This window comes from Symphalangus syndactylus, chromosome 1 (assembly GCF_028878055.3).
Source record: "Symphalangus syndactylus isolate Jambi chromosome 1, NHGRI_mSymSyn1-v2.1_pri, whole genome shotgun sequence".
In the NCBI taxonomy this organism is placed as follows: domain Eukaryota; kingdom Metazoa; phylum Chordata; class Mammalia; order Primates; family Hylobatidae; genus Symphalangus; species Symphalangus syndactylus.
Window position 1 is genome coordinate 123,124,131 of NC_072423.2, and position 24,414 is coordinate 123,148,544.

General features: G+C 45.5%; 1 protein-coding gene and 1 long non-coding RNA gene across 5 annotated transcripts in view; one reads left to right on the forward strand and one right to left on the reverse strand.

Annotated features, from left to right (window-relative positions):
• Window positions 1-24,414, forward strand: part of LOC129484771 (uncharacterized) — a 41,500-nt gene that overhangs the window by 9,505 nt on the left and 7,581 nt on the right. For both annotated transcript variants that reach the window (XR_010114328.1, XR_010114329.1), the window contains 3 exons: window positions 5,297-5,387; window positions 17,461-17,637; window positions 20,102-20,251. This is a non-coding gene — a long non-coding RNA (uncharacterized lncRNA). The remainder of the gene's footprint in view (window positions 1-5,296; window positions 5,388-17,460; window positions 17,638-20,101; window positions 20,252-24,414) is intronic.
• The window catches only part of ITGA9 (integrin subunit alpha 9), a 376,700-nt gene continuing 355,168 nt past the window's right edge, over window positions 2,883-24,414 (reverse strand). Inside the window, exons 27-28 of one of the 3 annotated variants that reach the window (XM_055283188.2) lie at window positions 22,403-22,522; window positions 2,883-7,518 (exon numbers count right to left, since the gene is read on the reverse strand). In XM_055283188.2, coding sequence (XP_055139163.2) covers window positions 7,420-7,518; window positions 22,403-22,522 — 219 coding nt within the window. In that variant the 3' untranslated portion in view covers window positions 2,883-7,419. Of the gene's footprint in view, window positions 7,519-9,204; window positions 9,691-22,402; window positions 22,523-24,414 lie in introns of those variants that run through there. The other 2 variants (XM_063612123.1, XM_055283178.2) reach the window with 2 other exon arrangements.

Below are 24,414 nucleotides of genomic sequence, written 5' to 3' on the forward strand. Positions count from 1 at the left end.
GAGTGAGGGTGGGGGACACAAAGGAGAAAAATTACATAAAAGAAGAAAGGGCTTTGTATGAACATGAATATGACTAACCAACTCCATGCATCCACCCCATCCCTGACTCCAGCCCAAATAAATGTTTGCCCCTTGCTTAAATCCAGCCAGACTTAAGGATTTGAAGCGTACAAGTTTAGAGCTCAAGGCAGCTATAGAGTCTGAATATCTTCTTAGTGGAGGGTGTGGCAACTGGTAGTTGTCTCCAACACTTACTTTCCTCTTATTCCTTAATAATGCATTCCCCAGCCTCCTTAGTGGGTGGGTGTATCTACATAATTAATTTCTGGCCAGCATTATATGGAACTTCTAGGAAGGATAGTTAAAAGGGAGGGGGCATATGTCATTTTGTCCTCTTCTATTTTTGGCTTGGAATGTGGACATGATAGCTGATTCCCTGGTAGTCATCTCGGACCATGAGGCAACCTTGAGGGTGCTGAGAAAGACAGGAGCTGGATTCCTGATGCCCATGGAGCTGCTGTACCAGAGTTTCTTTTTTTGGGAGAGAGAAACACACTTCTATCATGTTTAAGGCCTTATTAATTCAGAGTTTTCTATTATATGGAGCCAAATATTCTCCTGATAAGGTGGGTTCAGAGTAGATGTGGAATTGGAGATAATTTCATTTCTTCCTTATCAGTCATCTTCTAGAAGAAACATTTCCTGGAGATTCTTTTTTAAATGCCAACTTTTTAAAATACCAGTTTGTTGACTTCAAAGGATAGTAGTTATACCTTTATTGAGGTTTAATTTTTAGGATTAAAAAATTGATTTAAAATAAAATATAAAATAATTTGGACTTTGAAGCAAAGCAGAGATTTGGCTGCAGGCAGCCTTACATTTCAGCTCAGGGATAGCAATACCTCATTATACACACTTTAGTTGCATGTATACATAGAGTGAACAGACATGATCTGAGGGACAGGTGGCTTTGTTGATGGACAGCTGCCAATCAGTCTGATAGTGCAGCCTGAGCTCTAAGTAAGCACTTACATTAATTCTGTTACTAAACAGTAACCTGATGACCAGACAGACTTTAAGGATGAGAGGTAATCTGGTGAGCTGTAAAACTCCTGATTGAATAGGAAGCAGACTTTACTAATTAGTGATTTTTCTTCCTCTTAAATTTGTATCTTTTGATTCTTTTGAGTTTGTCGAGTCTATTTCCTGGCTTAGGAAAACAGGTTGGGCAACCTCAGAGAAACCTATTTAATTAGCATTAGTAATGGCAGCAGGTTTGTTAAGCCAGGAAGCACTGGAATTAAAATGCTTGAAATTACTCGCTGGACCATTGTCGTAAGTGTCAGGCTCATCAATGCTCTTTGCTGCAACAAATCTCTTTCCAGACCTACAATTTGGCATCTCTTTTGGCTTAGCAATTTATAGTCTCCCAGATATAATTTTATTTACAAGTAATTTGCATATGTTTCATTGTTACAAAATACATGCTCAGTGTAGAAAACGAATATTCAAATAAAAACAAAATAAAGCAAAAGCCTGACAATCTCACTTACCTAAAGACAATCATTCTTAACCCATTGGCGTATATTTTTTCATAACTCTTTTATACTGTGTGGTGCCTATGTGTATGAATTTTAACCATCAGGCAATAGAAGAAATTTTAATAAATCTAAAAGTAGTAATGAAATAGAAAGCAAAAACCAGTAGACTTGATTGGTACAGCCAAAGGCTTATTCTTGAAAAATACCAAGAAAATACACAGATCTTTATTGGTCTTGTCAGAGGCGTTTGAAGCAGAGCAACTCTATCTTGAATAAGGGCTGGGTAAAATAATGCTGAGAGCTACTGTGCTGCATTCCCAGGAGGTTAGGCATTCTGTCATAGGATGAGATAGGAGGTCGGCACAAGATACAGGTCATAAAGACCTTGTCGATAAAACAGGCTGTTATAAAGAGGCCAGCCAAAACCCACCAAAACCAACATGGCTGCGAGAGTAACTTCTGGTTCCCCTCACTGCTCATTATATGCTAATTATAATGCATTATCATGTTAAAAGACACTCCCACCAGTGTCATGACAGTTTGCAGATGCCATGGCAACGTCAGGAAGTTACCACATATGGTCTAGAAAGGGGAGGAACCCTCAGTTCCGGGAATTGTCCACTCCTTTCCCTGAAAACTCATGCATAATCCACCCCTCGTTTGGCATATAATCAAGAAGTAACAGTAAAAATGGGCAACCAGCAGCCCTGGTCCTGTTCTGTCTATAGAATAGCCATTCTTTTATTCCTTTACTTTCTTAATAAACTTGCTTTCAGTTTAGGGACTAGCTTCGAATTCTTGATAGGCCAAGATCGAAGAACTTGCTCTTGGTATCTGGCTCGGGACCCCTATCTGGTAACAGTCTTGTCTAGGGAAAAAGAAAACACATAAATGAACAGCATGTGGAATATGAACAAGAACATAACTATTAATAGACAGATGAAGGAGAGTGAAAACCTAAGAGAATACAATATTTGTAAATGTGTAAGAATGTTATCAAAATGCTTCTGGAAAAATGCTTAGTAACTGGTAGACACATGTGAAAGAAGTCTACTGATAATAAGGAATCCATGCCATTTAATTTGGGCACATTTATCTCAAGATCAAGAACCTAGGTGTAGCCCTGGGCCAGGGGAGTTGGGATGATGCAGAGAGAAGGTGGTACCTCTTGTGTGGAGGCCAAGGACTGCAGACAGTTCAGCCACATCAGGTGGGTTGTTCATGTGAATTAGATGGACCTTGATGTTCTCTTTAACGCTCATGTTGTATTACATTGAAACCCTAGCTTCAACACTTTAAAAAGTTCTTGCTAGCAAATAAATTACAGATTGAACTCCTGAATTGTTTGCAGCCATTTTTTATTCCAAACATGTATGTTTTTGTAAACCTGACATTGCCCAAACAGTGCAAGTGAATCAGAAGTGACTGCTTAGACTTTAATACACGTGACATTGTGAGGCAGTACACCCTCCCCCCACCCACCAAAATTCCTCAGTGGAAATGTACATGGATGCATCAGTGAAGTTCTGGAAATGCAGATAGCGTGGGTGCCTGCCATGCAATTAATCACTCGTAAAGCTTTTAAACTCACTCTGCCAGTCACACCATGCACATTAGAATTAAAACAACAACATCAACAACAAAAAAACCTTAACATAGTCTGAAATCTAGATCATTGTGCTATAAAGCATTGCACCATGTTGGGAAATTTGTTCACTTATTTCCCCCATGTGCTGAAAATTCAGAAGACATCCTAGAAGTTTCATTTTGGCCCTACTGGCTCTGTATTCTCCCTTCAGTTATTCTTTGTTTCAGAAAATATTCTCCACTGTGTATATTATTACTCTATATATCAAAATATCAACTAAAAGTGTGCATACTAAAGCATTTCTGAAATGATGCTCACTTTCTGCCTTTTGTCTACTATAGGCTCCAAGTGACAATCCTTTCCAGCACCTCTAAATTTTGAGAAGTTTGAGCCAAGTATACAGTTCACCAGATGTACATTTCACACGTAACCCAGATGTAACTGCATGCACCTGGCCATAATGCCTTACCCGAAAACAAAAGTCATAAATAACCTTTCAAAAAGCCACCATGTTGGGGTTCAACAGGTAGCATACAGCACATGGATCGTCTGGGGACCTGCTATGCTTCCGCATGGAAAACAGGATGTTCCCAGGAGTGCTGTTGGGTTTGTTTTAAACCTCATTGCCTTTGGCTCAAGGGCAGTAGCTACATGATTTGGTGAAGGAGGACTTCCTAGTGGATCTTCTACAAGGTCTACCATACCTCTGAGTACCCACGATGCTGACAGAGTTTTCCTGAAGAACTGCCTGAGGAAACCTCAGTGCCGAGTGATTCGGAATGGATGCCTATCAGTTGCCACTAAGCCAGTGGACCCTACCCCTCCTGCTAGTGTCCCCTTGTTTCTGAACGTCATGGCCTCTTCTTTGTGACAGCTCTACGGCTCATTTGGGGGATGTTCCAAACTCTCCTGAGTCCTATGTAAATTGAGCATAAGCAAAACTTTTTTTTAAAAAGGGACACTGTTTTACTCCATTTTCACAAAGGTCCTTTTTCATATTTAAAAAGCATTTCAGTTCTCTGAACAGTTGGTTAAAACCACATTGAAGATTCAACTAAAAGCTGAAGGAAACTGAAATAATACTGCTCAGGAGAATATCTTACAGGATTCCACAGTGAACCCATGGAGGCAGGAAGGGGAGAAAGTAGAACATACTGTAGAATTTTCAAATAATATTCTGGAGGGGTAACACGGACGTACTGATCCACCCCTTCTGCTTCCCCTGAGAGCATAGAGAGGGCTTCTGAGCTGGGAAGGAGCTTGTGAACTGCCCAAGTTGAGAGAGCGCTAGCGATATGCTTGACTTCTCTATCACCGCGCAAAATGCTTAACTCCCCAGTCCCCGTAGCCCACCTGCTACTCAGCATGATCAGACCAGCAGAGGCATCATCCTTCCCCAGACAGGTTCCTGGGGAGGCTTTCAGTATCTGCTTGTGGTGATGCCAAGGCTGGTTTTCTTACAACCTGCCTTTATAAAGTCTTAGTGACCTCCTGGGTATACAGCTCCTCATGTGGGTCCACCCATGCAGAATCGACCAGAAGCAAATAGGTCTCAGCTCTGAGACTGCCCACGGGAGTCTACCCTTCTCCAGTGGGGCTTTGCTGGCGGGCAGAACATGGGCCTGCGAGTCACCCTTCTACACTGTCACCAACGCACCTACACCCCTGGCAGGAGGCAAGTTAGTTGCTCTAAGTGCATGTGGCCAAAGCTGTTGATGGTGCTGTTGCAGGAGTATCACCTAAGAATCCTAAATGATTCATTAAAGAAAACATGGCATTATGAACAAGAGACCATCAAAGGAAAGCTGCAAATGGCATCCCATTGAAAAAATCCACATGCCACTGCATTTTGCCACCCTGGGGCAAAATGTCCCTGAAGTGTTCTCTGGGGAACCTCTAGCACCTTGCGCAGTGCCTGACACACAGCAGGGGCCTCATAAATGGCTGTTAATAAGTGATAAAAGCCACCCAAGACTGCTTTTCTTATTGCTTTTGATAAAACTCATAAGCGAACTGAGTGACAGCTGCTTTCTTTGCCTCATCCTGCTCCCTGTAGCTACCTCTGTGCCTCCGTCCCACAGTTAGATGCAACATCCCTGATTTCTAGGATCAGCTTAGTTCATGCCATTGACCCTTGGTTTTTTTGGTCGATTCCCATGTTCACCAGGAAGAGAAGCATGAGGTTACATTTGTAATCTCCCTGCAGCAGAGTCAACTGCATAAGAAACCAAAAGACACACCTACCTGCTCCATGCCAGGTTAGTACCCACCCATCACCCTCATAATTTTGCCAAAACCTTAGGTATGCTTGTGAGTATTAGCCAAGTACGTGTATTAAAAATCTGTCTTCCCAGAAGTTGAGTTTGATGTCTTTTTGACAATGTTCACGGACTCCCAACATGTTAGCTTCCAGTAAAAAAGGTGCTATAAGAAAGATACTTGGTTTTATAGGTTGTTTCATCCCCACTGGATGCCATGTGTATGTAGCTGGCACTTTGGCAGGCTGTAATAAGCCATTAAGACTACGTTAGACCCTGCTCTTAGCCCCATGTTTTCTGTCTTACTAGATGGTTATCCATCAGTAGGAACAGCAGCCATAGCTGTTAACAGTTATTGAGTTATCACTATGAGCCAGGTCAGTGCTGAACATGCTACATCCATCATCTCACTGCCCTTTCAGAAAATGACACTGCACTCAAAACTAAGCAGCACAGTGCATCTGACAATATATCTACTGTCAAACAGAGAGCTTGGATACTGAAGGCCATAACTCAGCACTCACACATGCAGGCAGTGGGGAGGGGCAGTGCTCTGCTCAGATCCTTTGCATCATTTCTTTTGCATCATTTCCCTGTGTCTCCCAGGCTGAGGATGCACCTGTGGTTGTCCTTTGGAGGACTGTCCTGAGCTACTGGAGCCATTATGCCTGCAGGAATTGAGAACAGAACGTTTACATCTCCTCTGGGTGCAGCCAGCCACTTGATTCAGATTGGGACACCTCTGAGGCCTAACTTTCCCTCCGGAGTTCTCCTGATCAGGCTGAGGCTAAGCTCCATGGAGCTTTCCCTGAAATGACAAACATTTGCCTGGCTTTGTCTCCCTCCTTGTCCTGCTTCCCCCACTCCCTTACTAGTATCCCCTGGGAATACTTCCTTAATAAGTTACTTGCACACAAATCCTTGTTTCAGGGACTGCTTCTTGGGAACCCAATCTAAGACATTTTTTTTTAAAAAACGGTTAAATGGTCCTCTCTGGGAAGGAATCTGCAATCACCACTAGCTGGCACAGCCAGGGTGATAGGGGAAATGAAGATCTCTCAACGAAAATTACCACAAAAAGGCAATCCCTCACAGCATTCAGACCCAATTCTTTGCTTAGGGGACAATAATTTAGTCCTTGTGGCGTGTGAACTCTGATGCAGGACGTCCAGGATGAGACGCCATTCTGAGGTTTACCAGATGACCACGTGGCATTGCTCCAAGCTTTCATCCATCATCTATGTAGAAGCAGGGTGACATGTCTGCTATATAAAGGTGATACAGAGCAGACTTCTTGCTAGGGATCAGGTTTTCCATCCAAATTCTTGTTGGGAATCTTCCAATGAAAAGTACATATGAAAAAACACTTACAGTTCTTTAGCACACATTAGCATGTGACTCCACACTTGATCGAGGCCATAAAGATGTGAAATGTCTTAGGGGTCTTGCCATATCCACAGTTTATATGCACCACTGCCAGCCTGGTGGATTGATTATGTGAGGTTTCTTCAACTTATTTCATCTGTAAGTCTTTTTAAACAACAAGTTCCAAAGTACAGTAAGATTTTCATCCTTTAAAATTTGTATTCATGGACATGTACTTCCAAGATTTTAGGCCAGATATCAGTGCTCGAGTGAATTATATAACTATTTAATAGAAATAATAAAACATTGATACAAATATAAAGACATAATCAGTATAAAAGGCTTATATTTATAAAAATACTTTAGGTAACAGTTTTCCCCTGAGGGTTGACCATGCATGTTGCATCCATAAATATTGCTCGGCTCTGCAGCTCGCTCTCCAAAGTTCAGAGTTCATCTTTAAAGGAAGTGGTGCTGGCCCCGGTCGTGTGTGACCTGGCCGAAGTGGCTGCCTCAGGCTGGCACCTGGGCTTGATAGAATGAAGAAGAGAACAGCATCAGTGGGGCCTCCGAAAAATCTGGAGAAGATTTTTTTCTTCCAAATATGGAAGATACAAAGATCAAGGATGACAGGCTAGTGATCAGGTCATGTGACTGGTGTGGCAGCTCACTGGTTTTTCTGGACCCAGTCCCAACTGTCTTCATTCTCCTTCCGGTTCTTCTCAGCTTCAATAATTTCTTTGTACCTTCGGCGAAAGAAGCCCATCTGAAAGGCAGAAAGAAAAAGGAGAAGCTGAGTTAGAAGTGCTGAAGAATCAGCCATTGTGACCCCAGCCTGTCCCTGGGTAGGTGTGAGGCTTGGAGGATCCCTCAGATTAGAGAAAACACTGGCAGGAAAAACATGCTGTGGAGACATTTTTCAAAATGCATGGACTTCCTGCGGGTGATATTAGGTAAGCTGTCTGTTCCTTGTAAAATGCATCTGGTGTAGTGTTTTCCAGACTGCGTGCTGGGGAATACTAGTTACTGAGAGCTGTTCAAAGGTGTTTGGGAGTAAAAAAAGGTTTCATGGCTGGGCGCAGTGGCTCACGCCTGTAATCCCAGCACTCTGGGAGGCTGAGACAGGCAGATCACTTGAGGTCAGGAGTTTGAGAGCAGCCTGGCCAACATGGTGAAACCCCGTCTCTACTAAAAATACAAAAATTAGCTGGGCATGGTGGTGTGCGCCTGTAATCCCAGCTACTTGGGAGGCTGAGGCATGAGAATCGCTTGAACCTGGGAGGCAGAGGTTGCAGTGAGCCGAGATCATGCCCCACTGCACTCCAGCTTGGGTGACAGAGCGAGACTCCATCTCAAAAAAAAAAAAAAAAAAAAAAAAGGTTTCATGGTCAAATAAGTTTGGGAAATGTGGCTTTTTTTTTTTTTTTTTTGAGAGTCTTAATGTACAGTGGAAAGTAAAGGATCCATTACCATTAATTCCGGTGGGGGAAAAAACCAGGGACCTGACATTCCCCAAGCTTATTTGGCTTTTGATAAACCTAGTATCTTGCGAGATCTTAGCCATCTGTGGAATAATTTAATAAATACTGCTCTCACACGAGAGGCTGTTTAAAGCATCTGCAGGTCTGCATTCTACCTTGCTGTCATTTACATCTTTCTCTCAAACCCGAGGCATTTGTGCTGTCTGTGCACCACAGTCAGCAGCACATTCTCACCTAGAATGGGCGTTTCATCCTGACCCAGGATGGCAATTTCCTCTAGCTTAGTTTTGAAAAGACCCTGCCCTTTGATGTTACATTTGGTCTTACAACTTTTCGCATATGCTAAGACAAGTTTCTAGTTTTTCTCACATAGTCATCACCACCCAACAGTTAAGCAACGTTTGTAGCCCAAAGCTTACCTTTCCTCTCATGCTCTGAGAGACTCGGCATCTCTCATCCTTGGCTCACTAACATTGGTGGGCTCTGTTTATGAGGTCAGACATTCCTCTCTGCATCTTCCTTTAAACATAGCTGACTGTATTGGGGGTACAAATACCCCAGCTCCCTCTCTCCTTGGGTGGGATAACCCTGAGGTGGACGTTCTACCAGTTTCTCCGTGGAGCTTGCCTGCAGAGGTAACCAGCTTGATGACAAATCTTTTATTGGCTTCCTTCCCTGCTCTCCAACAGTTTTTCCTGAGATCACCTTCCAAATAAATGTTTCAATCCCCTTGAATAGAGGAAATCAAACAGAGACACACACTTGACCTGGTGCTGGCAGGCCTGCCACACTGCAGGTTTGTGGTACCATGGTATTATCAGCTTGCAATTCCCAAGTTATATTGGAAAGCCCTCAAGACTCTCTGCAGTCTGCTGCCAACAGTGTATGTACATATAAGACGTGTCCTACACAAATCATGAAGCAAACCCAGCTGTCCTGGGCACATCAAATGTTTTTGTTGTCTGTGTATTTGTCCTCAGGCTTCTTCACTGTGAGCCAAACATCCAGGGAAGCATCACAGCCACCCTGATGGTCATAAGCTCCCCTGAAGAAGGGAAGGCAGGTGGAGCTGAGGAACTGTCTGTTGCCACCATCTTTCTACTTCCCTAAAGGGGGCTTATTGGCCATGCCAAAGACGAGAACTGTCAAGAGAGCCACCAGGTATCTTCACCCATGTTGCCAAGGAGATCCTGAGCATTCACTGTGAGTGGAAGTTGATAAGGTGGTGCAGTTTGAATGACTGGGAAGGAGCAGAAGCTTTCTTAGAACAACTGGCAAGAGTCTTGTGTTCTGAGCTTCAATCCTCAAGACCAGTTTTATAAACAGATATTGAGTTCCCGGTGATTTCAGCCCTGGAGGTTTCTTCCCAGCATAAGACCACATTCATCAGAATGCCACGTTCTGACACCCCCACACATACACTTTCCTCTCCTGAAACCTCTTCCACCTTCTCCCCTCTGTAAGAGATGTGGAAAAGGTGCTTGGCCAGAATTTTCTGGATAATTAAGAAAAATTCATAGTCATCATCCCCACAGCACACCCACAGAAGGCCAGAAAAATGGACCAAGACTGAATGGAAATCTAAGAAGCTACTGCTTGAAGTGTCATTCTTTTGTGATAAAGATGTGGTTGGCCAAGAAAACATGACCAGATGTGGCTGGTCACATGCCATGAAGGAGAATGTAATCATGAAACTGTGGAAGGATGTCACAGGGAAATAAGATTCTCTAGCACATACCTTTGGCTGCTGATGTTGTAATGTGTCAATAATCCCAGGTCACTCAGCTGTAATTTCAGAGAAGTCACATTTCCCTACCATGGCACTATCAAGCAGAATCTTAACAGTCCGCCCCCTTATGATCTCCTGCGTTTGTCTTAGGACTCTTTGAAGGCAGGCTTTGTGCTTTCAATCCCCAGCACTCAGCATCTCACCTGTCCTTGGTACCAGTGATAAATTGCAAAGATGCCCACACACCCTCCATACCCTTTACCATGTGACTCTCCAGCTCTTCCCATCGTGAGGCGGAGTCTATTTTCCCAGCCTTGATTCTCCGCTGAGACTAGCTTTGACAATGGGGTGAAAGGGAGGAGATGTTGTGTCTGTTACACACTTAGTCCCCAAGGGGCCTTGCACACTTCCAATTACTTTCTCAGAACCCTGCCCTGCTTCCACACAAATGCCTATGTCTAGCCTGCTAAGAGACTAGTTTTTTTTGAAGGCCTCCCAGACTAGCCAACTCCCAGCTGCCTGCAGGGGCACATGTAAGTCTCACTGAGCTCAAACTGCCCCGCTGAGCTCAGTCCAAATTGCCAACCCACAGAACTGTGACCTGCATAGATGGATATTGCTTTTAAGCCGCAGAATACTGGGGTGGTTTGTCATGTAGCATAAGTTAACTGGTACAGACTCGGTATTTTTTTTGCTGACTTAATGAACCAGACAGACAGCTGATAGGGCTCTAGATTTAAAGAGCATCAGTTAGTGTGCCTTGCTGAACTGGACTTTTCACTTTTTTTTTTTTTTTTTTGAGACAGAGTCTCACTCTGTTGCCCAGGCTGGAGTGCAATGGTGCCATCTCGGCTCACTGCAACTTCTGCCTCCCAGGTTCAAGTGATCCTCCTGCCTCAGCCTCTCAAGCAGCTGGGACTGCAGGCGTGTACCACTCTGCCCAGCTAATTTTTGTATTTTTAGTAGAGACAGGGTTTCATCTTGTTGGCCAGGCTGGTCTCAAACTCCTGACATCAAGTGATCCGCCTGCCTCGGCGTCCCAAAGTGCCGGGATTACAGGCGTGAGCCACTACGCCCGGTCTGAACCAGACTTTTCTTGTTCATCTCTAAGAACAAAAGCTGGCTCACTTTCTCATAACTATGCTAGTGTAAGCATTTGATATAGACAGTGTGTTAACAATCTGGGAAGGATTTAGAGCACCTGAACTCACTCTTACATGTGGCTTTCATGTGCTCAAGTTTTATGTATGCTAACAACAAGGTGAAGGCACTGTCATCTCTTGCAGGCACCCAGAAGCAAGCTTCTTTCTCTCAGTGGAGTGGTGTCAGCATTAGGCCTGAAAATCACCCCCACCCACCCCTGGCTGAAACAGCCTTGCAAGCTCTATGCCCCACTCTAACACTGCAGGGTCTCCAGTCCTGTTCCTAACACAGCCTATGTGTAATCTCTTGGATGGGAGGTCAGAGCTACCATTGATGTAGGTCTTCCTTTTTTTAGAATATGAAGACCATTTCTTAAAACATAATGCACTTTCATGGCTAGGGAGTTGTAGGTACAGTAGTGCAGGTGCTACACTGCTTTAAGGGGCTGGGGGATACCACTCACATCACAGATATCATAGATGTATAAGTTTATTATAACTTTTCCAACAGATGGCAGTAGAGTGTCTTGTTCTCATAAAATCAGAGTTTTCTGAATTTTTTCTGACAGATGGAAGTAAAGAGTCTTTAGGAAGGGGTGCTATTTACTATTATAGTTTGCACAAAGGTACCCTATAGTCTAGTGGTGGCTCTGTCAAACTAATATTGTTTCTTTTTTTTTTCTTTTGGGTGGGGGATGGAGTCTTGCTCTGTTGCCAGGCTGGAGTGCAGTGGCATGATCTTGGCTCACTGCAACCTCCGCCTCTTAGGTTCAAGTGATTCTCCTGCCTCAGCCTCCCAAGTAGCTGGAATTACAGGTCTGCACCACCACGCCTGGCTAATTTTTATACTTTAGTAGAGATGGGGTTTCACCATGTTGGCCAGGCTGATCTTGAACTCCTGACCTCAGATGATCCGCCTGCCTTGGCCTCCCAAAGTGCTGGGATTACAGATGTGAGCCACTGCACCCGGCCTGGGAAAGTTATTTTCTGGCTTCGAGCCATAGTGTCTTCGTCTCTGCCTAAGAGATCAATGGGATTCTCAGACCTCTTCCAGCCCTGAAACATCATGATGGCTTTTACTGTTTTCCCCAAAGTGAATTCAAGGCTCTAGGCTGTGGGCCACATAGCTGGGTACTCAGGACTCACACTAAGGGGGAACAAGGCACAGAGTCTTTGTCCCATCTCAATTTTTCTCAAAGATTTTTGAGAAATTTTTTGAAAATTCAATTTTCAATTTTTAAAACTGTTAATTTTTGAAAGAAACAAATAAAACAGAATTTAATAATATTTTAAAAGATTATGAGGTCTTTGAATTCACAAAACACATGCAGTTATGTTCACTTATTTAACTTTTATAGTCTTTTGAACTGTGGAATTTTAAGGTCAATTTTACCAATAAGGAAAGTAGGCAAGGCTTGATGGAGTTGAACACGTAGCTCTTGATCAGATGTCTTATAATAAGTGTCAGAATTGGGGACTTGCTAAGTAAGTCTAGGACTCTTAACTCATGTAACATAGAGACTGCCTGATTACCTCATCAAGAACGGAAAAAATATCAGTTCTCTAAAAATAAAAACTCAAAATAAGCAACCCAAGAGAACAAGTCACCGAAAGTAATTTGCAAGAACCAGAAAAAAGCATGTTATCTTCTAAATGCCCTAGAGGCACAATATTATTCCCAACAGTTCTCAATAAATGCAAGTCAATAAATAAAGAACAGGTCTTCCTAGCTAACATTTTCTAATAGAATGTCAATTAGGAATGAGGAAGTGAAAAACTAAATTTAGTAAGGTTTTTGTCATCCCCTTAAGCAAAGATAATGACTTCAACTAAAGATAATGGCTAAAGATAAACTATAAAAACTAAAGACTAAAGATAAAGATAACACTAAACTAAAGATAGTGACTCTGAATTTGATGATCTAACAAGTACAAATGATCCCCAAGTTACCATACCTCGACTTAACAGTTTTTTGACTTTATGATGGGTTTATTGGGGTATTAAATGCATTTCTGACTTAAAATATTATAAGTCAAGGAGCACCTGTAGTTCCTTTGCTTAAGAGATACATGGTCTAAATCTGTAACTCTTCATACACATGCCAGGAAATTCACGAGCCCCTTCAGCCTGCTATAGTACTTCATAGCCAGTCCTACCTATTCCATTACTGCCAGGACCCAAAGTCCCCCTACACTTGGGAAATTAACACATCCCAAGGTTGAGTAGGCCTCCTTCAGACATACATACCCGCTCATGTGAGCACGCATGGGTGCCTTGGGGAAAGCTTTGAGAAGCACTGGGCAAATCTCTGTTTTTGTTGCCAGCTGAGCCCACCCTGAGGGTGCTGGGAAATGATTAATGATGGGCTAAGCTGGACGTCCAACAGCCCCACACTCACTTCCAAGCCAATGGAGTCAATGTTTTTCTGCATTTTTTCTGGAACTTTCCAGTGCTTGCTTGGAGGGGCAAGGGGCTCTGTTAACTGTTCTGTCTGTAGCAGAAGAAACATAGAAACCCTAGAGGAGGTGACTCAAGCCAAGCTTTGCTTGGCTGGAAGCCGAAGGAACAGTGTGCTTTCTGGGTTTTGTGTCTGCTGGTCCTGCAGCTCCAAAGAGCAGCTCCCTGAACCCTCCTAACAGACATACACAATTTTCTCATATAACCCTGTATCCAAAAGCAGCCAGAAAACTCCTAGGGAAACAACAGATTGCCCCAAACAGCCTTACTTAGATGGGTGCTACGTGAGGCATGAGGCCTGACCGAGTTCTGGGGTATCCACCCTGCAGCAGCAGCCTCTTCCTCCCCAGCCCCCTGCAGGGTGAGAGGGACCAGCTGGACGACGCCATGGCATCTGGTCTCTTGGGGGATCCTACCTACTCCGCGGCCTTTGGGTTGCTTCCTAGACAGTGATTCTGAGGACCTGGGACAAATTCCTTTTTTGGACTAACTCAAGACTTCATGTTTATAGTTCTCTTCAGTTACTTGACTATTTACATAGCATGTCTCTGTCTCGAGATGCCGACAGTGCAACATCAGCCCAATATTTACTCCCAAGCATAAACAAGCCCCCACTGAATGTCGTTGGCACATGGTTCTAATTGAGGCAGTGTGAAGGGTGTGTGTGCAAGCACATGGGCATGTGTCTGTGTATTTTCTTTTTCTTTGGAGGAGAAGCAAGGATGCCCTCCCAGCCCAGTTTGAAGGGAAGGTGATAACCCAGTGACCTCTGGACGGGTTGCCAAATCTTACACATTCTCTGAGCCATTTTACAGATTTGTTTTCTAAGTGTTTCTGCCTTAGGTCAGAAGTAATGCTCTCAAATAAAAACCATGAGCCCAAAGCCAGTCCTAACGCAGCAGGCTCTTGGAACAGCCCCAACTGACAGAGGGTTTGAGGCAGCCCTTTTCAGAGGGCTAGCAAACACATTCTGCAGCCTGTCTCTTTGCCACTTGAGCAAGTAGGTCCTGGGTCTCCTGGGAAGAGATGGCCATAGGGCTGGCAAAGCAGTCTCACTTCCCTTTGCTCCAAGCCATCTCGGTTTGCAAAAGGGTCAAATGGGAGAGAGAGGGTCCTTGATTGACAGCAGTGAGGGAGGATATGGGTCTCTCTCCTTCACTGAGTGGTGGCCTGTATGTTTTGGCAAACTGCAAACAAACAAGGACAGAGCTGGGGAGGGGAGGAGGGTGTGAGGGAGGCAGAGAGAAAGACAGGGAGGGAAGAGCTTGGAGCCCGAAATAAGGGAAGGGGGGTGTCTTTCTTCAAAAGGAGAAATACCCCATCATCTTCATTCTTTCCACAGAAACCAGGCTGGCTTATATAAGCTGAAGGTATTTCTTAAAGGTGTCAGTCACACACAAAGTTGTTATCCCTTCTGCACCTCTGAACAATTTAACTTTCTCCTCCTAAACAGGCCTTTATGATTGTCTTGAAGAGGTGCCAGGCCCAGGCATCTTCCAACCCAGTAAGGAGCTGCAGGAAAGGAGAGGGGACTCATTTGGACTTTTCTTCCTTTAAAAGCGTTTCATATTTCAAAGTTTTCTTCCTGCATGGTGGTTTGGCTGGCTACTGTAATCCTCGCACATAAAGTTTAAATTATGGCTCCCAGTGTCTGCTAACATCTCAGCTTTGGGAAAGCTGATTAGGATCCATTTCAGAATTTGAAGAGCGGTCTGGTTAGCTTGGGGCCCTCATTGTGGATATTGTGTCAGAGCCAGGGCCTGCTGCCGCCGAGCATGAGAGGATGCCTGAGATGCCAGCAGATGGGCTTTCTCGAAGGCCGCCGGGGAGCTGCACAGGGTCAGAGGCAGATGAGGGGCTGGGCTGGCTGAGCACATCAGCAGGGAGCCTGGAGCTCAGTTCTGGAAAAGACACTTGCTGACCTGATAAGGGCTTTCTGATTTAGGTAAACAGTAGCACCACAGTGCATGTGTAGGTGGGGCCAGGGGCTGGTGGCACAGGCCAAGTCCTGCTGACCTTCAGGGCTTTGCTGAAGCTGATTTTCCTAAAGGTCTTCAAGACCAGGTGAGGGCTCTGTTGTTGAGGCCAGGCATGGTGGCTCACGCCTGTAATCCCAGTACTTTGGGAGGCCAAGGTGGGTGGATCACTTGAGGCCAGGAGCTCAAGACTAGCCTGGCCAATATGGTGAAACCCTGTCTCTACTAAAAATACAAAAATTAGCCAGGCATGGTGACACACACCTATAATCCTAGCTACACAGGAGGCTGAGGCAGGAGAATTGCTTGAACCCGGGAGGCGGAGGTTGCAGTGAGCCAAGACTGTACCACTGCACTCCAGCCTGGGTGACAGAGTGAGACTCTGTCTCAAAAAAAAAAAAAAAAAAAAAGAAACAGATTAGGTGAGGGCTGTTGTTTATTTATCTTTGTCCCTTTGCCCAGGGCCTGCCACCTAGTAGGGTGAAGGTGCTGGCCATCTTGCAAGCATAAAGCATGCAGACCCTCAGGCCTGTGTGGTGCTGTGAATGTGGCGGCATGGCCAGCTGCTCTGCTCAGCTTTCAGTACCATGTCACGATTCACGTTTATGCAACACTTTTGGGAACAACCACTTTTGGCTCAGGAGCTCAAGGCAGCAGCAAGTGACCATAGGTAGCAATGCCAAGAGCTACTCTAGAAGGACATTCAAGAGCCACGGTTCTGTAAAGGGAAGAGGACTTCAACACTGTCCCCGCCAACCGCTGTCTTCAAAGGCCCTCAGTGAAGTGGGCAACCGGTCAGCAGTGGCAGCTGGGTAACACTCAGTGGCTTTCCCTTTGAAAGGAATGGAGGAAATTACATGTGGAATACGGCAATAAGCCGGAAACATTAAGACCTCCCATATAAGTCAAATATGAGGCTGGAGTTTAGGCCATCAATCAACAGGTCTTTGGGTTACTGCACTGTACTGTCTGTGATACCGAATCACTATTCACTACACATAAGGTATCATTCTTAGGTTGCAGACATGGGAATCAGAGTTGACAAGAGGTCTGTAGTTGAAGTTCTAGAAATACGTAGGTCTTTAAAATAATCCTACATTTCAATTGCCCTTTTAACCTCTTATAAAGTCATCACATAGTTAGCCTTTTAAGGAAAAAAAAAATTTTTTTCCCTAAAGAAATCCCCTCCACCAAGCCCCTTATCACATTACAACACTGCCTCAACAGACTGCACACTCTGTCATAAATGCTGCACCAACATTTTCTGTTTGCCTCCTCTTCCCCAAAGGAGTTCAATTGTGATTTTATCTATGACACTATGGGAGAGAGACGAGGTTTCATCTACTTTAAAATAGAACAAAACTTCTAGTTAGGCGAATTTTTGTTTGCAATAGTGACTTTTAGGGAAAAGACATGGTGGCTCACACCTGTAATCCTAGCACTTTGGGAGGCCAAGGCAGGCAGATCGCTTGAGGCCTGGAGTTCGAGAGCCTGGCCAACATGGTGAAACCCCGTCTCTACAAAAAATACAAAACTTAGCCAGGCATGGTGGCAGGCACCTGTAATCCCAGCTACTCAGGAGACTGAGGTAGGAGAATCTCTTGAACCCAAGAGGTGGAGGTTGCAGTGAGTCGAGATCATGCTACTGCCCTCCAGCCTGAGTGACAGAGTGAGACTCTGCCACAAAAAAGAAAAGAAAAGAAAAGATAAAGATTTTGCCCATATTTCGAACATCATGTATGTGACAGATAAAAGACAGCCACCAAGGCTTTGCCACTCCTCCCATTGAGAAGCAGGGTCTATTTTCCCTCCCTTGAACCTGAGCTGGCATATGACTGCTTTCACCAACAGAGTAAATGATGCTATGCCAGCTGTGGGCTAGCATTTAAGAGAACTGGCAGCTGTCACTCTGCTCTCTTTCAGCCTAAGCCACCACATAAAAAGTCAGACCATCTGCTAGAAGAACCACATGGAGAGGCCCTGAGTCGACATGGAGAGGAAGAAGGACTTGACTGAATCCAGCCTTCCAGCTGTCCCTACCAAGGTGCCAGGCACGAGAATGAAGCTGTCTTGGACTCTGAAGACCAGCTTAGCCACCAGGTAAATGCCACTAAGTGACCTCACTCAACGTCATGTGGGATGGAAGAATCACCCAGCCAAACCCTTCCTGGATCCCTGACCCAGAAATTTTTCAGATGTAATAATTGTGTAAAGCCACTCAATTTGGGGGCAGTTTGTTATGCAGCATAGCTAGCTGGTATGATACAACAGCCTGCAATTCAGGCAGCAGCAGCACTAACAACCATGAAATCCTGCAGAAGTGAACTCCTTTGGGGTGCCTGCCTAATTGTTTTCTTTTCTGAGAGTCTCCTCCCCAGTATCCCCTAAACCACCATCCTGCATCTTTCTCCCCAACTAGCCTCCATGGGAGACATGTGACCCACACTGGGTCGGGTGGATTCTCTCCCTGCCAACTCCCTTCCTCCCTTCCACAGTTGATGGGAGTGGACATTTGACTAGAGCTGGGCCAGGCACATCCTCTCTCCCAGACATGTGGGACCAGGAATCAGAGGTGGCTGATCATTCTGCGTCTGTGGCTAGCAGCCCTTGAGATGCAAGTTTGGAGGGGCTGGAGGCAACTATCTCCCTACAATGTGTAGGGAAACATAGAGAAAGCTGGTCTGCGGTGGGAGGAGAACGATACGGATGTGTAGCCAAGTAGAGAGAAGGGGCTTCCTTTTGTTGACCTTCCTTCTGCTGGGCGGGGGTGACAGGGAGTGAGGCAAGCCCAGCCTTGTCTCCTAGACTCCTCTAAGCACCACTCACTCAGAAAGCCCAACACCAAGCTCCTCCTCTTGCCAAACTAATTTGAATCTTTCCTTCCCCACCCTGATTAAGGGCACCCATCCTTTGTCTGAACTCAGCTCAAGGAGAGACAGCTATTCTCTTTTTCTCCCTGACCTCTCAAGTCCAACTGGTCAGCAAACCCTGCCTGTCCTACCTTGACCCATGGCAATGACCCTACTCTTGCCCCTACACTGTCCCTAGATCTCTCTTTCCTTTTAGAGACAGGGTCTTGCTCTACCACCTGGTGCAGTGGTATGATCATAGCTCACTGCAACCTCAAATTCTTAGGCTCAAGTAATCCTCTGGCCTTGGCCTCCCGAAGCACTGGGATTACAGGCATGAGCCACTGCACCCAGCCCCAGATCTCTCTCTCGACACAGATCTGGTCATGCCACCACTCTGCTCACAGACCTCCCATGCTCCCCCTTTGTCCTGCTTAGCAGTGGCCTTCACAACTGTGGCAGATGGTCTTGCTGCAGGTCAGTGACTGCCCTCCTGTGACAAACTTTACAAGCTGCTCCCCACAAACCCTGCTTATTTTCCCACCTCTTCCTTCCCTCTGGATGGAATCTTCATCTACCCTTCCCTGCCTGGAAAACTCAAACCATACTCAAGGTCAGACTCGAATGACACCTCATTTATGAAATGTCCTCTGGCTTCTGTGTGCTAAGCACAGTGCTAAACATTTTCCCTGCATAATCTCTACATACCAAATTGGAGGTGATGGTCTCCTTTTTACAGAGGAAGAAACTGAGGGTCACAGAAGGTAAGCAGCCCCCTTAAGGCCTCATGTCAGGCAAGTGTGAGAGTCAGGATCGCTGCCCACAGCTGTCAGCCTGAAAGCTGCTCTCATCTACCACACTGTTCTCTGTGACCTTTTAATCCTCCCTCCTCCTTGGGGGCAAGGGACGGGGACTCATGGCGCCTTCTTCTCAGTTTCCAGAGCAGTCACTGTGCAGCACTCACCACCCCCCATTATGCCTGCAGGTCTATTGCTAGGTGGTGAGGTGGTCAAGGGCAGGGAAGGGCACAGTTATTGCTGCATCCCAGTGCCTAGTCCAGGCAAAGCAAGGACTGGGGCAAAGCAAGCGTTCGAGAAATGTGAGCTGAAATGAGATACTGCTCTGGGTTGACTAGCAAAGCTGTTTTGACCCAGGTGGCCTCATTCAACAGCCTCCTCAAAGCTTTCCTGCCACCCGATAGTTACGGCAAGCCCTGGTCTGGGCACACGGTGTGTCCCTGGTGGCCGTGACTGCCCTCTCCCTCCCAGTCTGTGGCAGAGGGCAGTCTGCCTTCTCAGGTCCTGGCTCTTTGGATGCCACACAGCTGGGTGACCTCAGGGTTCTGCCCACCCATGACAGCATCTCCTGCAACCATGCTTTCTTTAAACAAACACAGCAAAAGCAAGGCCAAGCAGGTGGCGGGCTGGAGGAGGCAGGGGTTGTGCAGAGGAGACGGGACACCCCTGAGAGGCAGAGCCAGGTGGGGTGGCCAGAAGGAGGGCATGCAGACCACAAGGGGAAGTGGGGCATGGCCACAACACTCCCCGCTCTGTGCCCTGTCTGGTTCCACACACCCAGCCATAAAGGACACAGCTCCTCTCATTTTAAGAGCCCATATAAAGGCAGAAGGAAGTCACATACACACACGCACACACACACCCACACACACTCATGCAGCAAAGCCCTCAACTCAGCAAGAAGCTTTGTCTTTTCAGATGCCAAACACTGAGCAGGCTTTGTACTCCACCCACAAACCAGAGGCTGTCTCAGCAGGAAGGAGTTGGAGTTGGAGAAAAAGGAGAATTAAGAATCTATCTGGCGATGCGGATTAAATAAACAACAAATTGGCAGATTGTTTTTAAAAGGTAACATCAACTATTGGCAAACAGACATTTCTGATGCACTGCTTGTGGGAGGGTGAATTGGTATGACCTTTCTACAGGGCAATTTGCAATAGTAATAAAAGACTTAGGCCGGGTGGGGTGGCTCACGCCTGTAATCCCAGCACTTTGGGAGGCTGAGGCAGGAGGATCACCTGAGGTCAAGAGTTCAAGACCAGCCTGGCCAACATGGCAAAACCCGGTCTCTACTAAAAATACAAAAAAAAAAAAAAAAATAGCTGGGTGTGGTGACAGGCACCTGTAATCCCAGCTATTCAGGAGGCTGAGGCAGGAGACTCGCTTGAACCCGGGAAGGGGAGGTTGCAGTGAGCTGAGATCACTCCACTGTACTCCAGCCTGGGAGACAAGAGCAAAACTCCATCTCAAAATAAATAAATAAATACAATTTTAAAAAAGCTTAAAATACACACTCCTTTTGATGGCAATTCTATTTCTAGGCTTTCAGCCTAATGACATAATGAAAGATTTATGCAATATTTGGCTCCAGGGATATTTAATGTGGCACTGTTAAAAGAAGTGTGAAACAGGAGTAACCTAAATTCCAGTATCAGGGGACTGGATGAGTAGACTGCAGACACTCTACAGCTTTAAGATGTGCTGGAAACATGCTTTGAACAATATGGAAAGATGTTCACAGTACTGTCTTCGGGGAAAAGTAGGTATATGTTTTTCCCAGATTAATAAATCAAATCCAGGCCAGGTGCGTTGGCTCACACCTATAATCCCAGCACTTTGGGAGGCTGAGGTGGGAGGATAGCTGGAGGCCAGGACTTCAGGACCAGTATGAGAAACACAGTGAGACCCTATGTTTACAAAACAATAAAAAAATGAGCCAGGCATTGTGCATGCCTGTAGTCCCAGCTACTTGAGAGGCTGAGGCAGGAAAACAGCTTGAGCCCAGGAGTTAGAGGCTGCCCTGAGCTATGATTGTGCCACTGCCTTCCAGCCTGGGTGACAGAACAAGACCCCATACTTAAAAAAAAAAGAAACCCACTGCTTTTAAATTTAGAGGTACTTCACCTGAAAATATGCTGAGTATATTACTGTAAAATTTAACTAATACACTATTCAAAAATAAGTTGATGTTATGAGAATGCCTGGTCTATATCTATAAATGCAGAGAAAAAGGTCAAAATGAGACAATACCATGCTCATCATGGTTACTTCTGGGATGTGAACTCCTGGTGTTTTACAACTTTTTTTGGTAATTGATATGTTATCATGTTTGGTCAACACATACATATTATTTTGTAATCCCAAAGAAATTAGTTGTCTTATTTTAAAATATCCATCTATAATACTCTAAGAGGCTGTTTTCACCTACATCTGAAACTTGGAATCCTAGAGAAGTATGGACTTTGGTGTCAGGAAGTTGCAGTTATGGTCCCTGGTGCTGCTGTTTTGGAGCTGGGGACACAGTGGAAACAAGGAGAGACAGACCTTCATCAGCTAAAGCCTCTGATACCATTGCTGATGAACAGAGAGGCTCTGAAGGAAAAGGACTCCGGGTCTCTGAAAGGAGAGTGTGAGGCAAACAAATCATCCTAGACATGGGGATGAGGACACCCCTTTCTCCTTGAGAGAGTGATGCTTGAGGCAGGACAGGTCTGCACCCTGGGCCACCTCCAAATGAACCACCATGAGGTTGGGAGACGTTATGATGAAGCTACTCTGGACTGTAGCCCATCTCAGTTTCTCAAGTTTTCTGGTCAGAAATCTTCCTCACATTCCTTAGAGGAAAAGAAGGAAGAATTTCTCTATAGTTCGCCTTCTGATCTTTTTTAAGCAAATGGTAAATCGCCCCCTCCTGGCAGTTGCTCCCCAGGCTTCTGTTTTGGAGTTAGGTTCTCACCATCCTATGTTAGGGCTCTAAGGGAAGGTAAGAGAAGAGAGAACTAAGACTTTTGCCCTCGCTCTGAAGTGGTCCAAATCCTCAGTTGTGAATGGCCTCAAGGGGAGCCAAGATTCTACTCCCTGCCTGAAGGGTCACTATCCTTCACTGTACTGGTGCCATGAAGGAAGCTCTAACAGGATACTCCTTCCTCCCTGGAAAGGCAGGAGAGCTGGGCATCCATGAGTGGGGACCCCAGGGGGACCTGCAATCGCCAGACTCACCTTCCAGAGTAGCACGGCCAGCAGCAGGAAGATGAGGATTCCCACCAACAAACTGATGGCGATGATCCACCCCACGACGTAGCCACGGGGCTCCAGATTATGCAGGGCCTCGAAGACCACCTAGGAGGCAACGCAACAGTGAAAACATTTCCTTTTTTTTTTGGAGACAGAGTCTTGTTCTGTCACCCAGGCTGGAGTACAATGGCACAATCTTGGCTCACTGCCACCTCTGCCTCCCAGGTTCAAGCGATTCTCCTGCCTCAGCCTCCCAAGTAGCTGGGATTACAGGTGCCTGGCTCATGTTTTATATTTTTAGTAGAGACAGGGTTTCACCATGTTGGCTAGGCTGGTCTCGAACTCCTGACCTCAGGTGATCCATCCACCTTGGCCTCCCAAAGTTTTGGGATTACAGGCGTGAGCCACAGTGCCAGCTGAAAACCTTTCCTAAACAGAAGTGCGCAGAGCATGATGGAGCCCAGCCTGGGCTTGACATTTGGAGAGAACTACAGAGAAGTATCCAGACTGTTGTTACTAATAAAGAAATACATAAGCTCCGCTGTACGATTTTCTGGTTGCAAACTGATGGATTTTCCACTGGCACCTGAAAAGGCCCTTGAAATCCAAGCCCTAGGTCTTGAAAGGGTTGTAACGACAACAACCCTGATTTAAAATATCATGAAGTGAACAAAAGTGTACTGAAAAACTTAGAGGACACACTATGTTCTTGATTCAGAACAGATAACAACAATGTACCTTTTGTTTCAGCTTTGAAACAAGGAACACGGGAAGCGCTGCATGTAAGGCAGCTCTTCCTTCCAAGTGTTCAGCTCAATGTGTCACCTACAGGAATTATTTGATTAATGCCAGTTTCCCCAGTAGACTGTGGACTCCACAAGGGGTAGGACACAGTCTGTCTTGGGTCTCATGGTAGGGCCTAGCACATTGGAGAAAATCATTCGAGAGACTGTACTGTGGTTTCCCATGGGAGCCATAGCAATTGGAGCCCATGTCCCAATCAGGCAAGTTTTCCCAACTTTTCCTGAAACTCAGTGGTGTGTGGAGCTGGCTCATATCAGCTCAGGAGAAGAAACTGTGCATCTCTTCCTAACTCCGTACCTAGGGACATTGCAATGGCAGTTTGAAAGGGGCTATGGTGGGAGTATTTGGCAAACAAATCAGGGCACCCCTACCCTGCTGCCAGAGAACTGATTGTTAAACATGTATCAGTGCTCACCGCTGATTGTCCCCTTCGGCTCTGCTGTAGCCCCACTGGTCACAGTGGAGTTTGGTTTTGCAGAATTCAAAACATCTATTGCATCCTCTGCTACCAAATAACCCTCCCCAACACACCACTGTCCCATTTAAGTTCCTCACTGCAAAAGACAAAAAAATTGCAGCTCTGGGCAGTCATTCTCTCCTTTGGCTCCAGACAGGCTGGCCAACCACAGGTCTTTCTCCAAGCTGTGCCACCTCTTTGGAACGTCCATTCCCCTTTAGGAAAGTCTTTTCTAAACCTAGTTCAATCCTCTGTCAAGAAGCCTCACTGATTGCTGAAGCCCACTGGTCCAGCCCCTTGCTCAAGCCCAAGCAGTGACTGGGCACAAAACTAGGCACTGATAATGCCTAGCACTGCTCATTTAACCTTTTTAGGGCCTGGCTCCCATCCCTCTCTAACATTTATTGAATATCATCTGTGTCAGTTCTATGCTTTTTTTGCAATCTCTTGTCTAAGTCATACAACAGCCCTATGAGGTCTTCAACACCCATTTTACAGAGGGGAACATGGAGGTCCAGAGAGGATATTTGCTGTGGATTGTGTAGTTCAAATGCACAGCCACGATTTGAACCCAGCTCTTAGCCAGCCCCAAACCCCCAAATCTGAGCTTGTCATCACCACACCGCAGTGCCTGGTTGACAGTGGACTTCTTTATAGGCTACCTGTCAACTGAATGAATTACTTACTGGCTCTTCCCTGGTGATAAGGAAAGAAAATGAGACCACCTCTACCTCAT